The sequence below is a fragment of the Pseudoliparis swirei genome, chromosome 8, assembly GCF_029220125.1.
Source record: "Pseudoliparis swirei isolate HS2019 ecotype Mariana Trench chromosome 8, NWPU_hadal_v1, whole genome shotgun sequence".
Taxonomy (NCBI): Eukaryota; Metazoa; Chordata; class Actinopteri; order Perciformes; family Liparidae; genus Pseudoliparis; species Pseudoliparis swirei.
Genome location: NC_079395.1, coordinates 4300534 through 4313033, shown reverse-complemented (window position 1 = coordinate 4313033; position 12500 = coordinate 4300534). Strand labels below are relative to the sequence as shown.

Genomic DNA, 12500 nt, shown 5'->3' with positions numbered 1-12500 from the left:
TTCTATACAACCCGATTAGTCGCCCCCTGGTGGTCAGGAGAGAGAATGCAGCTTTAACACATGAAGCATAGAATGATATACAACCAGATGAGTCGCCCCCTGGTGGACAGTAGAGAGAATGCAGCTTTAACACATGAAGTATAGACTTCTATACAACCAGAGAAGTCTCCCCCTGGTGGTCAGCAGAGAAAATGCAGCTTTAACACACTTATGGACTCCCGCCTGGTTAAAACCTAAGAAAAGGTGACGTGTTCCCAACGTTTCAGTACCTTGTTTCAACAGTTTTATTGCAGCTCGTGTTTTCAGAAGTTTATTTCTTGTCTGGGTCAAACTGGCCAAAAGTAAAAACTTTCTGTGTGTGATTCAGAGCGTTTGACGTCAGACGTTCCATCTTGGCCTCTCGCTACAAAGTGCTGTGATATAAAACATGTTGTCAGGCGCTGTGTTCGCGTGCGTGTGTGCGTGTGTGCGTGTGTGCGTGTGTGTGTGTGTGTGTGTGTGTGTGTGTGTGTCTGTGTGTGTGTGTGTGTGCGCGCGTGTAAACAGGAAACCTCCTCACAGTTCCGCCCACTCGCTCCGGCCGGTTCTCAGCGGCAGAAGGAGCAGGCGGTGCCTGAGTCATCCTCCCTCCTCCCTCCGCCTCTATTTAAAGATCTTCATCCCTCCGTCGTCATGAACGACCGCTTCACTCTCACAACGGAGACGGACGTTTGGGTGCTTCTGTCAAAACATGATTTTGCAGCGGTTCAAGGCGGCAAATATAAAACAACGTTGTCATAGCAATGATAATAACGTCTGAGGAAACTATATACCCAGGTGTGTGTGCGTCTCGCGCTCTTTACATGCAAACAGTCTTTAAAGATAAATACTTAAACACGGAAGTAGCTCGACAAATACGTTTCATATTTAATAAAGGTGGCATTCAGGAACACAGTGTTCATCGTGTGGGTTTGACTGGATAGAGAGTTTAAATGTCCTCTCTCGCCGGTGAAATCCCAGAAGGCCGAGCGTCACTTCAGGAAGTCGCCACGTTGAGGACAAGGTCAGACCTCCCTCCCTTCATCCCTCTCTGAGTCTCCTCTTCCTCTCTGCGGGACAGCGAGCTCCCCTACCAGAGATGCTAATTGTGTCCACACACACACACACACACACACACACACACACACACACGCACACACTGACATCATCGATGACGTCCGTGTCCACAGTTAGTCACATGAACCATGAACGTGTGTTTAAGGAGGATTTAGCGTCACTCAGGCTGTTTGAAATAAAAAATATTCACTTAGTCATCCTGCAGTCTCAACTTGTGTGAATGAGTGAGTGAAACTGAAATATTTGCATAGATAAAAATGCAGAAGTCAAAATCTAACTCGTCTTCTCCTTCGCTTGACGTGAGAGAGCGAGAGAGAGCGAGAGAGAGAGAGAGAGCGAGAGAGAGAGAGAGAGAGAGAGCGAGAGAGAGAGAGAGAGCACATTTAGGGTGTGTGAGAATGAGCAGGTACACATTTTTTACGATGGAATATTTGGCATTTTTGTAGATATATAGCTTTATTATTAATTATCAAACAAAACACTCGTTTTAAAATCTCACGGTTGCAGGAAACAGGAAGGCGGCCCTTCACCTGTGATGGTGGCCCTTCACCTGTGATGAAGGCAATTCACCTGTGACGGAGGCCCTTCTCCTGTGACGGTGGCCCTTCACCTGTGATGAAGGCCCTTCACCTGTGACGGTGGCCCTTCATCTGTGACGGAGGCCCTTCACCTGTGAGGCCCTTCACCTGTGACGGAGGCCCTTCACCTGTGACGGTGGCCCTTCACCTGTGACGTTGGCCCTTCACCTGTGACGGAGGCCCTTCACCTGTGACGGAGGCCCTTCATCTGTGACGGTGGCCCTTCACCTGTGACGGTGGCCCTTCACCTGTGATGAAGGCCCTTCACCTGTGACGGTGGCCCTTCACCTGTGACGGAGGCCCTTCACCTGTGAGGCCCTTCGCCTGTGACGGTGGCCCTTCACCTGTGACGGTGGCCCTTCACCTGTGACGGAGGCCCTTCACCTGTGAGGCCCTTCACCTGTGATGAAGGCCCTTCACCTGTGACGGTGGCCCTTCACCTGTGACGGTGGCCCTTCACCTGTGACGGAGGCCCTTCACCTGTGAGGCCCTTCACCTGTGACGGTGGCCCTTCACCTGTGACGGAGGCCCTTCACCTGTGAGGCCCTTCACCTGTGATGAAGGCCCTTCACCTGTGACGGTGGCCCTTCACCTGTGACGGTGGCCCTTCACCTGTGATGAAGGCCCTTCTCCTGTGAGGCCCTTCACCTGTGACGGAGGCCCTTCTCCTGTGAGGCCCTTCACCTGTGACGGAGGCCCTTCTCCTGTGAGGCCCTTCACCTGTGACGGTGGCCCTTCACCTGTGACGGAGGCCCTTCACCTGTGAGGCCCTTCACCTCTGGCTCGTTGTGCTCTCGTGTGACGCAGCACAGTCACATCTAAGATGAAATAAATTCCGCCTGCGCTGAAGGACGTCGCTCAATAAAATGTTTTACTGTTTCATAGCTGAAGCAAAATATGTGAGGAAGCTCATACGTGAGGTTTATTGTTTTCCAGCTGTATATATTATTCAGCTCGCGTAGACTGTTTTATTTATTGTTATATTTAATGTCTCGTGTGCACTTTACCCCCCACACACACACACACACACACACACACACACACACTTGCTGCTGTACTCCTTTACATTTCCCCACTGCGGGACAAATAAAGGATTATATCATCATATCTTTTTATGGAAGAAGAAGAAGAAGAAGACAAAGAAGAAGGAGAAGAAGAAGAAGGACTACGACGAAGGAGAAGAAGAAGGACGATGACGACGAAGGAGAAGGAGACGACGACGAAGAAGAAGAAGAAGGACGACGACGAAGGAGAAGGAGATGACGAAGAAGAAGGACGACGACGATGAAGGAGAAGAAGGAGAAGGACGACGACGACAAAAGAGAAGAAAAAGAAGAAGGACGACGAAGGAGAAGGAGATGACGAAGGAGAAGGAGATGACGACTACGACGAAGAAGGAGAAGAAGAAGAAGAAGGACGACGACGATGAAGGAGAAGAAGGAGAAGGACGACGACGACAAAAGAGAAGAAAAAGAAGAAGGACGACGAAGGAGAAGGAGACGACGAAGGAGAAGGAGATGACGACTACGACGAAGAAGGAGAAGAAGAAGAAGGACGACGACGAAGGAGAAGGACGAAGAAGAAGGAGAAGGAAGAAGGAGAAGGACAATAAGGAGAAGGAGAAGAAGAAGGAGAAGGAAGAAGGAGAAGGAGAAGGAGAAGGAAGAAGGAGAAGAAGAAGGAGAAGGAAGAAGAAGGAGGAGAAGGAGAAGAAGAAGAAGGAGAAGGAGAAGGGAGAAGGAGAAGGAAGAAGAAGAAGAAGAAGGAGAAGGAGAAGAAGGAGAAGGAAGAAGAAGCTTTTCAGTTACTCGAGGATACTTACCCTTCATCGTTTCTTTGGACTCAGACGAGCGTCTCCTCTTCTCTCAGGGGGCTCGTTGCCCCGTCGGTTTGACGGACGGGTCTTCATCCGCCCCTCTCAGCACTTTACAAACTGCATTACCCACGTCTCTCTCTCTCTCTCTCTCTCTCTCTCTCTCTCTCTCTCTCTCTTTCAACACCATTACCTTTCGACACCCCGATGGTTCGTCTCTCAGCTCTGAAATCCCCACGATGCTTCCGTCGCCTTTTTTCACAAAGAAACCGTTTATTTCATTCATTCACCTCAGAATACACGTTGGGCTGGAGTCACGCACACAATGTTTATTTTTCATTTTTTTAAACCTTCTTTTGCAAATGTGACAAACTCCACCCGCCGGCGTTGGTAACCTGCAGATGGCACCCTGGGGTGGGTTTGATTTATCGCCTCAGGGGGTCGGACAGCAGGTTTCGAGGCGCGGTGAGAGGCGGATGAAGTGCATCCGCATCATGTGTACACCTGCTCGTGTGTTTTAAACGCTCACATTGAAGCTCTTTGTGGATCACATACATTAAATGTTTGCTTGTGTATGTTTCTCCGTCATTTATTTTTCGTTCATGTATCTCTTATTCGTGTTTTATCCTTTTGATATTTGGTTTTCTAAGCGTTAATACCACTGAAGGTGCCGAGGGGTTATATAATAACTTTGTGGGCGTCTGTAATACTTTAATACTTTAATATAACGAAGAATAAACAAAGTCTCTCTGTGTTTCCCTCTGACAGGTGACATCACGCAGAAGGGCTATGAGAAGAAGAGATCCAAGCTGATTGGAGCCTTCTTCCCCCAAACACCAGGTAGAACCCAGCGTCCTCCACCTCTTTTTAATGCAGCGCTTTAAGAATAATAAAAAAATAGGGGGTCCGGGGTATTTATTGATATTGTGAGAGTTTTAAACTTTTCCACTGCCTCATTACAAACATATAATCATCCTGGAAGTGCTTTTTTTCAATTCGAACCTGAAATTGTTATTTTTTCTGTGTGCCATCTTCATTTACTCTTACCCAGTAACATATAGACTGATTTGTACACGTCTGAACAAAAGAAGAAAATGTTTGAATAGGTAAAAATGATTAAAATAGCCCTAGTGGTTGCAGAGATACAGTCTTTTTAGTTTGGGGATGCCATTTTCAGAGCAGAAGCCTAAAAATAGAAATATGAAAACTCATACCAATCACATAGAAAATAGAAGAATATTCTCAAACACCTTCACGGGTGTGAATCACAGGAATAATTTACGAGTAAACAAAGTCAGAAACACTGTATTTAAGGTGCTTGGACATCTGAGGAGCTTCCTTCAGTCGCGGAGCAACAAGGCCCACATGTTGGACTCTGAAGATAAATGAATCCTCCAACATGGTTTGGAAACATTGGAGAAACTAGCAAGTATCCTAAAAATAAAATAAGAGATGTGTGTGTTGTGAAGAACTCGACATCCACCAATAGAAACCGACACATTTGGGTGTGAAATGATTCCGTTTTCCTTTCAGACCTCCAAGCTTTGGACCTCAGTGTCGGATGTTTAACCAGGACACACATCCCTTCATTTCTTTATTTAGATGTTTCTTTATTTTCCCAATAGACTCTCATATTGGATGTGTGTTGATCATGGTCTTCTTACATTGAATAAAATCATCGCCGGTTGAGTTTTTGGTAACGCGAACCAGATGGATGTTATAGTCGGACCTCAAAGGACGCTGAGGATGGGACGTGTGTGTGTGTGTGTGTGTGTTAGGGAGTGCATTATGAGAAGGAATGAAGGGTGTGGGATGGAGAAAATATGTGGTATTCACATCCAGGCCCAGTGGGGGGGTGATCCCTAGTTCGCTGTGAGCGGAACCGGATGACACACAGTCCCTTGTGCACGCCCCCCCAAAATACACACACACACACACACACATCAGGGACACGGCTTCCTTTCCTGTGATGTACTTCGACCCCGAGGCCCGTTAATCGGCGCCGCTCCTCACAGTCGGGTTGATGTGGTTTTGATTAAAGCGTTCAAAGTCAGGGGGTCTCCCCCCGTACCCGGATTAACACGGTTCCACAGATTGAGTTCAGTTTTGGGTTCAGTTGACTCAGAGGGGACTTTTGGTCTCGTAAGATCCAGAACGCCGTCCTTTTCAATATCAATCCCCACAAAATGCATTTTATTATTAAATAGTCGCCCCCCCTTCAATTATTATTAAATCACCATTATTACGTTATTATCGGTGTTTAGTATCCCAAGAATCCCAAAAATTTGAGTCACATATTGAATCGGCAGAAGAAAATCGGGCGGCAAATATAATTTTTTGAGATCAGGTTTCTTTTCGCAGTCTTATCGGCCGACGCAGGTTGTCTGTTTTTTTTTTGTTTCGTTATCGCAGCTGGTCTAAAATTATCAATTTATTTTCACCACGAATTTCAGTGTGAACCGTAAAAAAATATAAATATTATACTTTTACTTTGTTATGATCATTTATAGTTATTAGCCTAAAAAACACACAGTTCAAATGATTCATAATTGAAATATGTAATTTGTATTCATTAACAGATATTGGCTTCGGTAGGTTTTTATTGATGTGGTCTCATCTGCTTAGAGTCAGTGTCATAGATAGTCTTTAAGATCTATTTCATATTACTTTGAAAACATCTTCAATTTTACAAATTTTTCATTGACTTTTACAATTATTCTCCCAAGTAGAGCTTGAACGCATCACGGTGTATCTCAATGGGAACCTCCGGAATGTGAGCTCCGACACTGCCACCGTGTGTTGTTCACAAAGTCGCAAAATCAACCCTCAGCGAATAAAAAGCATTTCTGCTTACGTCCCAGACGGCATATTATTAATAATACTGCATATCGGCCGATAACGATCATCCCGCTCCGATGCCAGAGGAACCTCAGCTGGCCCCTCGTCTCGAAGTCTTCGCCCAGACCGAGAACAAATGTCTTGCAGCGAGAAGCCTGTTGTCTGGCAACCTGGAATAATAACTTCCTGACGAGTCTGCAGTGGGATGCTCGGATAATTGAATCTGCCACTAGTCCACGACCTTCAAGCTGTTCTTGTAAAGTCTGAGGTTATCCAAAGCCGTCAGCTTCTCCGGGAGAATATCATCAACCTCCTGGAGGTGTTTCTCCACTACCTCCAAAGCGATTGGCAAAGCTTCCCTCGAGTTCTCCGGCGTTGGGTTCATAATTGTTGTTCCTCTATTAACGGATCAATCCTACTATTGGGGAGACAAAATAGTTCTTTTTTTTGTATATATTATTCGTATTCTAGGATAGTAATATATTGTATTGTCAGTTTGGCAACTGTGTGGCAATATTCTATTATTACATATATATATATATATATATATATTACAATTTAGTATTTGGTCCAAATTAAGAGTGTTTTCAACGTATTAAAACATAAACACGTGGGAACGACACCCCGTCGGGCGCTTGAGGTGCCGGGGTCTTCCACTTCATCCGTCGCTTCTCTTTATCGGATTTAGTGTCTTTCCTCCTCTTGAGGTTGACAGAAAGGGAATGAATGAGTGGCCGGCATTGATTTCCTTTGAGGTTCCACTGGGCCGAGCAGTATCAGTTGGACTGAGTGTAACCGAGGAATTAACATCATGTCAGATGGAGGATTTATTTATTGGATGGAAGCTACCTAATTGTTTTTCCCAGCAGTGGCTGCATACAAAACGTGACCCATGGTGACATGGCTGAAGACGAGATGGGAAAACAAATACCGCGCAAACTGCATTCCCCACTGGGAGAGAAAATAGGCATCACCAAGTTCAGTATGGATTTATCCTCTGGAGACCATGCATATCTGTATGTACCAATTCATCTCGATTTTGATATCTCACAGGTTACATTACAACTTTGACCTTCTTGTGGCGGCACAGGAAAATTCAAAGAATCAGCAAAGTCTGTAGGAGTCATCCTCTGGGGACCATGAATATCTATATGAATGCATGTACCAATTCATCTCGTAGATTTTGAGGGGTTGTCACAGGTTACATTAAAACGTTGACCATCTTGTGGCGGCACAGGAAAGGTCAAAGGATCAGTAAAGTCTATAGGAGTCATCCTCTGGGGACCATGAATATCTGTATTTACCAATTCATCTAGTAGATTTTGAGAAATCTCACAGGTTACATTACAACTTTGACCTTCTTGTGGCGGCACAGGAAAATTCAAAGGATCAGCAAAGTCTGTAGGAGTCATCCTCTGGGGACCATGAATATCTGTATGAATGCATGTACCAATTCATCTAGTAGATGTAGAGAAATATCACAGGTTACATTAAATGTTGACCATCTTGTGGCGGCACAGGAAAAGTCAAAGGATCAGCTAAATCGATAGGATTCATCCTCTGGGGACCATGAGCATCTGTATCAAATGATGTACCAATTGAGCACAGTAGATGTAGAGAGATATCACAGGTTGCTTTAAAACGTTGACCTTCTGGTGGCGGCACAGGAAAAGTCAAAGGATCAGCAAAGTCAATAGGATTCATCCTCTGGGGACCATGAATATCTGTAAGAATGCATGTACCAATTCATCCAGTAGATTTTGAGAGATCTCACAGTTTACATTACAACGTTGACCTTCTGGTGGCGACACAGGAAAAGTCAGTCGGAGTTATCCTCTGGGGACCACGACTATCACGACAGTCCTCAGAGTAGTTAAAAAACGCTCGTGAAATCTCTACACGTGAGAATATTCCATATTTCAAAATAGACAAACAAAGAAATAGGTATACGGAAAATCTGCAGCCAAAATAAGTCGGGAAAGAAGAAACGAGAGGGACATTTTTTAAAGAGGCGGTACAACAAGTCAGGAGAGGGGAAACCATCCACCCAGACCTCCCCAGGGGATACAGACCGGGTATTTCCCAGATCCGTCATTTATTGCAGCGCCGGGTAGTCGTTACATGGTCGGCTAATCAACTTTGAGCTTCTCTCCCGAGCTGCAGCAGCGATACTTTGGAGAGCTCTAATGAAGACGGAGGAGGGTGGAGGTGTGACGCCGGGATGGATGCTCGTAGATCAGCGGCTCCGGAGCGCTCGTAGCCCTCGGTACCGGGGTGGTTATTATCATCAGACTTATTGATTGGTGTGGAGGGAGGTGGGTTTCTACTCTGAGTGTGTGTGTGAGAGAGAGAGAGTGTGAGTGTGTGCAGGCACACAGGTGTATAGCTCTCACATGGCTTCGAAAATCTTTAAAGCGTTTCTAGTTTTTCAGGTTTGTTTTACTGCGTCTTCATTTGTAGATCTTCAGGTTTCAATTATGTCTCAACAGATTTTTACAGCCAAACTAATCAATAATATCGTAAATAGTGTCATGCTGACTCAGGTGAGACAGAAAAAAGCATTGTGGTTAAATAACTGGATTTATTTACTGTGTGTGTGTGTGTGTGTGAGAGTGTTTTACATGTCTTGTGGGGACATGAATATAGTCACATTGTGGGGACTCGCCCAACGCAAGTCACCCACACCCTAAATCATTACATTTTAGGGTGAATACTTTGTATATGGTTTGTGTGCATGTGTGTGTGTGTGTGGGTGTGTGTGTAAGTGAGAGAGAGAGAGTGTTTTACATGTCTTGTGGGGACATGAATATAGTCACATTGTGGGGACTCGCCCAACGCAAGTCATACACACCCGAAATCATTACATTTTAGGGGGAAGAATTGGTATATGGTTTGTGTGTGTGTGTGTGTGTGTGTGTGTGTGTGTGTGTGTGTGTGTGTGTGTGTGTGTGTGTGTGTGTGTGTGTGTGTGTGTGTGTGTGTGTGTGTGTGTGTGTGTGTGTGTGTGTGTGTGTGTGTGTGTGTGTGTGTGTGTGTGTGTGTGTGTGTGTGTGTGTCTTGGCTGGCTTTTTATTTGCTCAGTTATTAGGCTGTTTGGTTTGTTTAAGGTCGGGGATTATCAAAACCCCCTGAGACCAAATTAAGATAATCGTAAAGATAACCTCTGACTAGCATAAATTAAAGTAAGCCTAATGATCTATTAGTAGTTCCTGTCTGCAGTGTAACATTTTAATTACTTCGACGCTGAAGAAAAAGAAAAAGACAAACTGTAAATTCACCTCGCCCCCTTGTGAGGTATTTCTGTCATTGATCAACGATTTATTTACAAAGAAAAGCAAAAATGAGTGTGCACAAAAACAAAGAATTCACCATTTTCTCACCAATTATTCATTTTAGATTGTGAACATGAAATCTGATCCTTTCCGTTCCAGGAATGGAGTCGTCCATGGGCCTGGAGAGGAGAGCCCCGGTCACCCCGTCCTCGTCCTCCCGGTACCACCGCCGGCGGTCTTCCGGCTCCAGAGACGAACGTTATCGATCAGGTGAGAGGGACGCTTTGTCCTTGACCGCATCTGTGGGACGTTTCGTCTCCCTGGGGTTGTCTCTCTTTCTATCAGAGAGTTGATGTCATCACAGTCAACTCTGCATATCAATGAGGAAAACTGGAGTTCAAGATAATATCGTCAATGTTTTATATTTAAAGAAGGACTTAGAGTTACTGCAATATTAACCCTCCTGTTACCTTAGAGTCAATTTGACCCCATTCAATGTTTAACCCTCCTGTTACCTTTATATTTACTGACATATTTTACCCTTGGGGTCAATTTGACCCCAACAATTAAAACCTCCAGAAAATTATTAGAATTAATATTGTTTTCCAAGTTTAAGTGTGAGGTACTTTATGTTTGTTTGTTGACTACCTAAATAGCCCTTTAAATATATTAAAAAGTTGATATTTACCTTCGCATTGAAAATGCGGAAGGTTATGTTTTGATCGTCGTGTATTTATTTATTTATTTATTTATTTGTATGCGTGTTACTCGCATAAGTCAAAAAGTATTAAGCCGAATCGCATGAAATTTGGTGGGATGATTGGTTATTATCCGGGGACCATTTGATTAGATTTTGGGATCGATTGGGTCAAAGGTCAAGGTCATAAAAAAGTCAACATCTTCTTTTTACCATAGCACGGTCAATTTTTATCCAATTGGCATGCAACTAATGCCAAAATGTTCATAATTCAATGCCCAATCTTGTGATATGTGAAGGTATGCGCTCTACCGAGTGCCCGTTCTAGTTCTTATATGTTTGACCCGAAAGAACACCGACATTAAACATTGAATGGGGTCAAATTGACCCTAAAGGTAACAGGAGGGTTAAATATCTAAACTCTCTACCAATTTCACACATTAGAAATTGGAGAAATTCTCACTGATTGCTGTGGTCGGACTCGGGCATTCACCTCAAGCAGGGAGGGTCGCCATGGAGTTGCATTATGGGCAATGTAGGATCCATTATTTTTGGACCTTTCTCATATAACCTCCACTAACTGTAGAGAAGAAGAGTCTAACACAGTCTTGGTGACCTGTTGGTTTGAAGTCTCGAGTTTGGCGATTTGGCTGTCGCCATCTATAATTTCTGCAACTGATAAACAGGAAGTTACCATATTTGGACTGCTGAGGAGTGACTTAGAGATAGACAGTAGCCATAAAGCAGAGTCTGTTTGGCTCTAAATGACCATAAAGTACTAAATGATGACATCATGCTGTATAGAAGAAGACTTGAAACTAGAGACTGAGACATAAACTCATGTTTACAATGTTTACTGAGGGAATACATCAAGAGAGAAGTAGAGTCATTATCTAGACTTCTATACAACCAGAGGAGTCGCCCCTTGGTGGTCAGGAGAGAGAATGCAGATTTGACAAATGAAGGATAAACTTCTATACAACTAGAGGAGTCGCCCCCTGGTGGTCACTAGAGATATGCAGCTTTAACACATGAAGGATATACTTCTATACAACCAGAAGAGTCGCCCCCTGGTGGTCAGAAGAGAGAATGCAGCTTTAAGACACTAATGTCTAGAAAAGTTGAAGGTTGCAGTGCAAAGAGTGAAATAAGCTCTAGCTTTATTCTGCTTTAATTGTGCTCTCTGGTGTCGAGGGTCTTGTGTTAGACAGGACGGAAGGATGCCGCAACGTGTTGTAAGAATATTTCGCAACCCGTTAATCAAATTATAATTTTTGGGGGGCAAACAGTGGCTCTGCTTAACTGCAGTTGAGAAAGCAGACCCACGTGGAACAGTGGAACAATACTGCTTCAGTTGTCTGGTGCTCTTTCATGTAAACAGTTGAGGAACAGTCATCCTGATCCTGACACAAGTTCCCCGTGTGATATTCTCTTGTGTTCCTCTGCACACCATCCTGTGTTTGGCACCGGTTTTCCACGAAATAAAAAATAAACTCTTGCGAGACGCATTGTTTGGTTTTGTTCCGTGTGGTTTTCTTGTGAAGATTAATATCGGATTAACTGGGGATTTTAAAATTATTCTCAGTGGTCTCCCATACAAAGTTAATCCGGGAGAATTTGCCGTGGTGACATTTGTGGGGTTAACGATCCAGATAGTCCAATAATAAAAGATCCTGGATCAGTCTGTGTGTGTGTGTGTGTGTGTGTGTGTATTCCCACATGCTGTCGTAGAGTTTTTTTAGCTCCGTCTGACATAAAGTAAAACAATTTTAACGAACTGAATTTAAAAAGAAAAGCTGCTTTAGCACATTTAAACGCACACACACACACACACACACACACACAGACACAGACAGCAGCCAAACAGACGTCCGTCTTGTATTACAAGTCAAGTATCTCACAAAGCACAGAAGTATTGAGAGCTTCATGAATTGAGATTTGATAAATCGTATCTGACAATATTAGATCGATTCATATAAACGAGGAAGCAGCTCGAGGTGGAGACCATACGGTTCCTGTCGGTCAGTCTGGAGGTCCACGGCCCTCCAAAGGGTCGACGGGTCAATCTGACGAGTCCGGAGGTGATTAATGGGAGAGAAAAAAGTTTGATTGGATCTTTATCTTTAACGTTATTGAACTGTAAACCATGTGAGAAGCTAACGTTAAGCTAACGTTAACGCCGCCTCTGGTTTCACGAGCTTACACTC

The 12500-nt window shown here is 44.2% G+C and overlaps 1 protein-coding gene across 6 annotated transcripts in view; it reads left to right on the top strand.

Moving 5' to 3' along the window:
• The window catches only part of LOC130198609 (disco-interacting protein 2 homolog C), a 141837-nt gene that overhangs the window by 77936 nt on the left and 51401 nt on the right, over positions 1-12500 (top strand). For all 6 annotated transcript variants that reach the window (XM_056421838.1, XM_056421837.1, XM_056421835.1 and 3 more), the window contains exons 2-3: positions 4255-4326; positions 9756-9866. In XM_056421838.1, coding sequence (XP_056277813.1) covers positions 4255-4326; positions 9756-9866 — 183 coding nt within the window. The remainder of the gene's footprint in view (positions 1-4254; positions 4327-9755; positions 9867-12500) is intronic.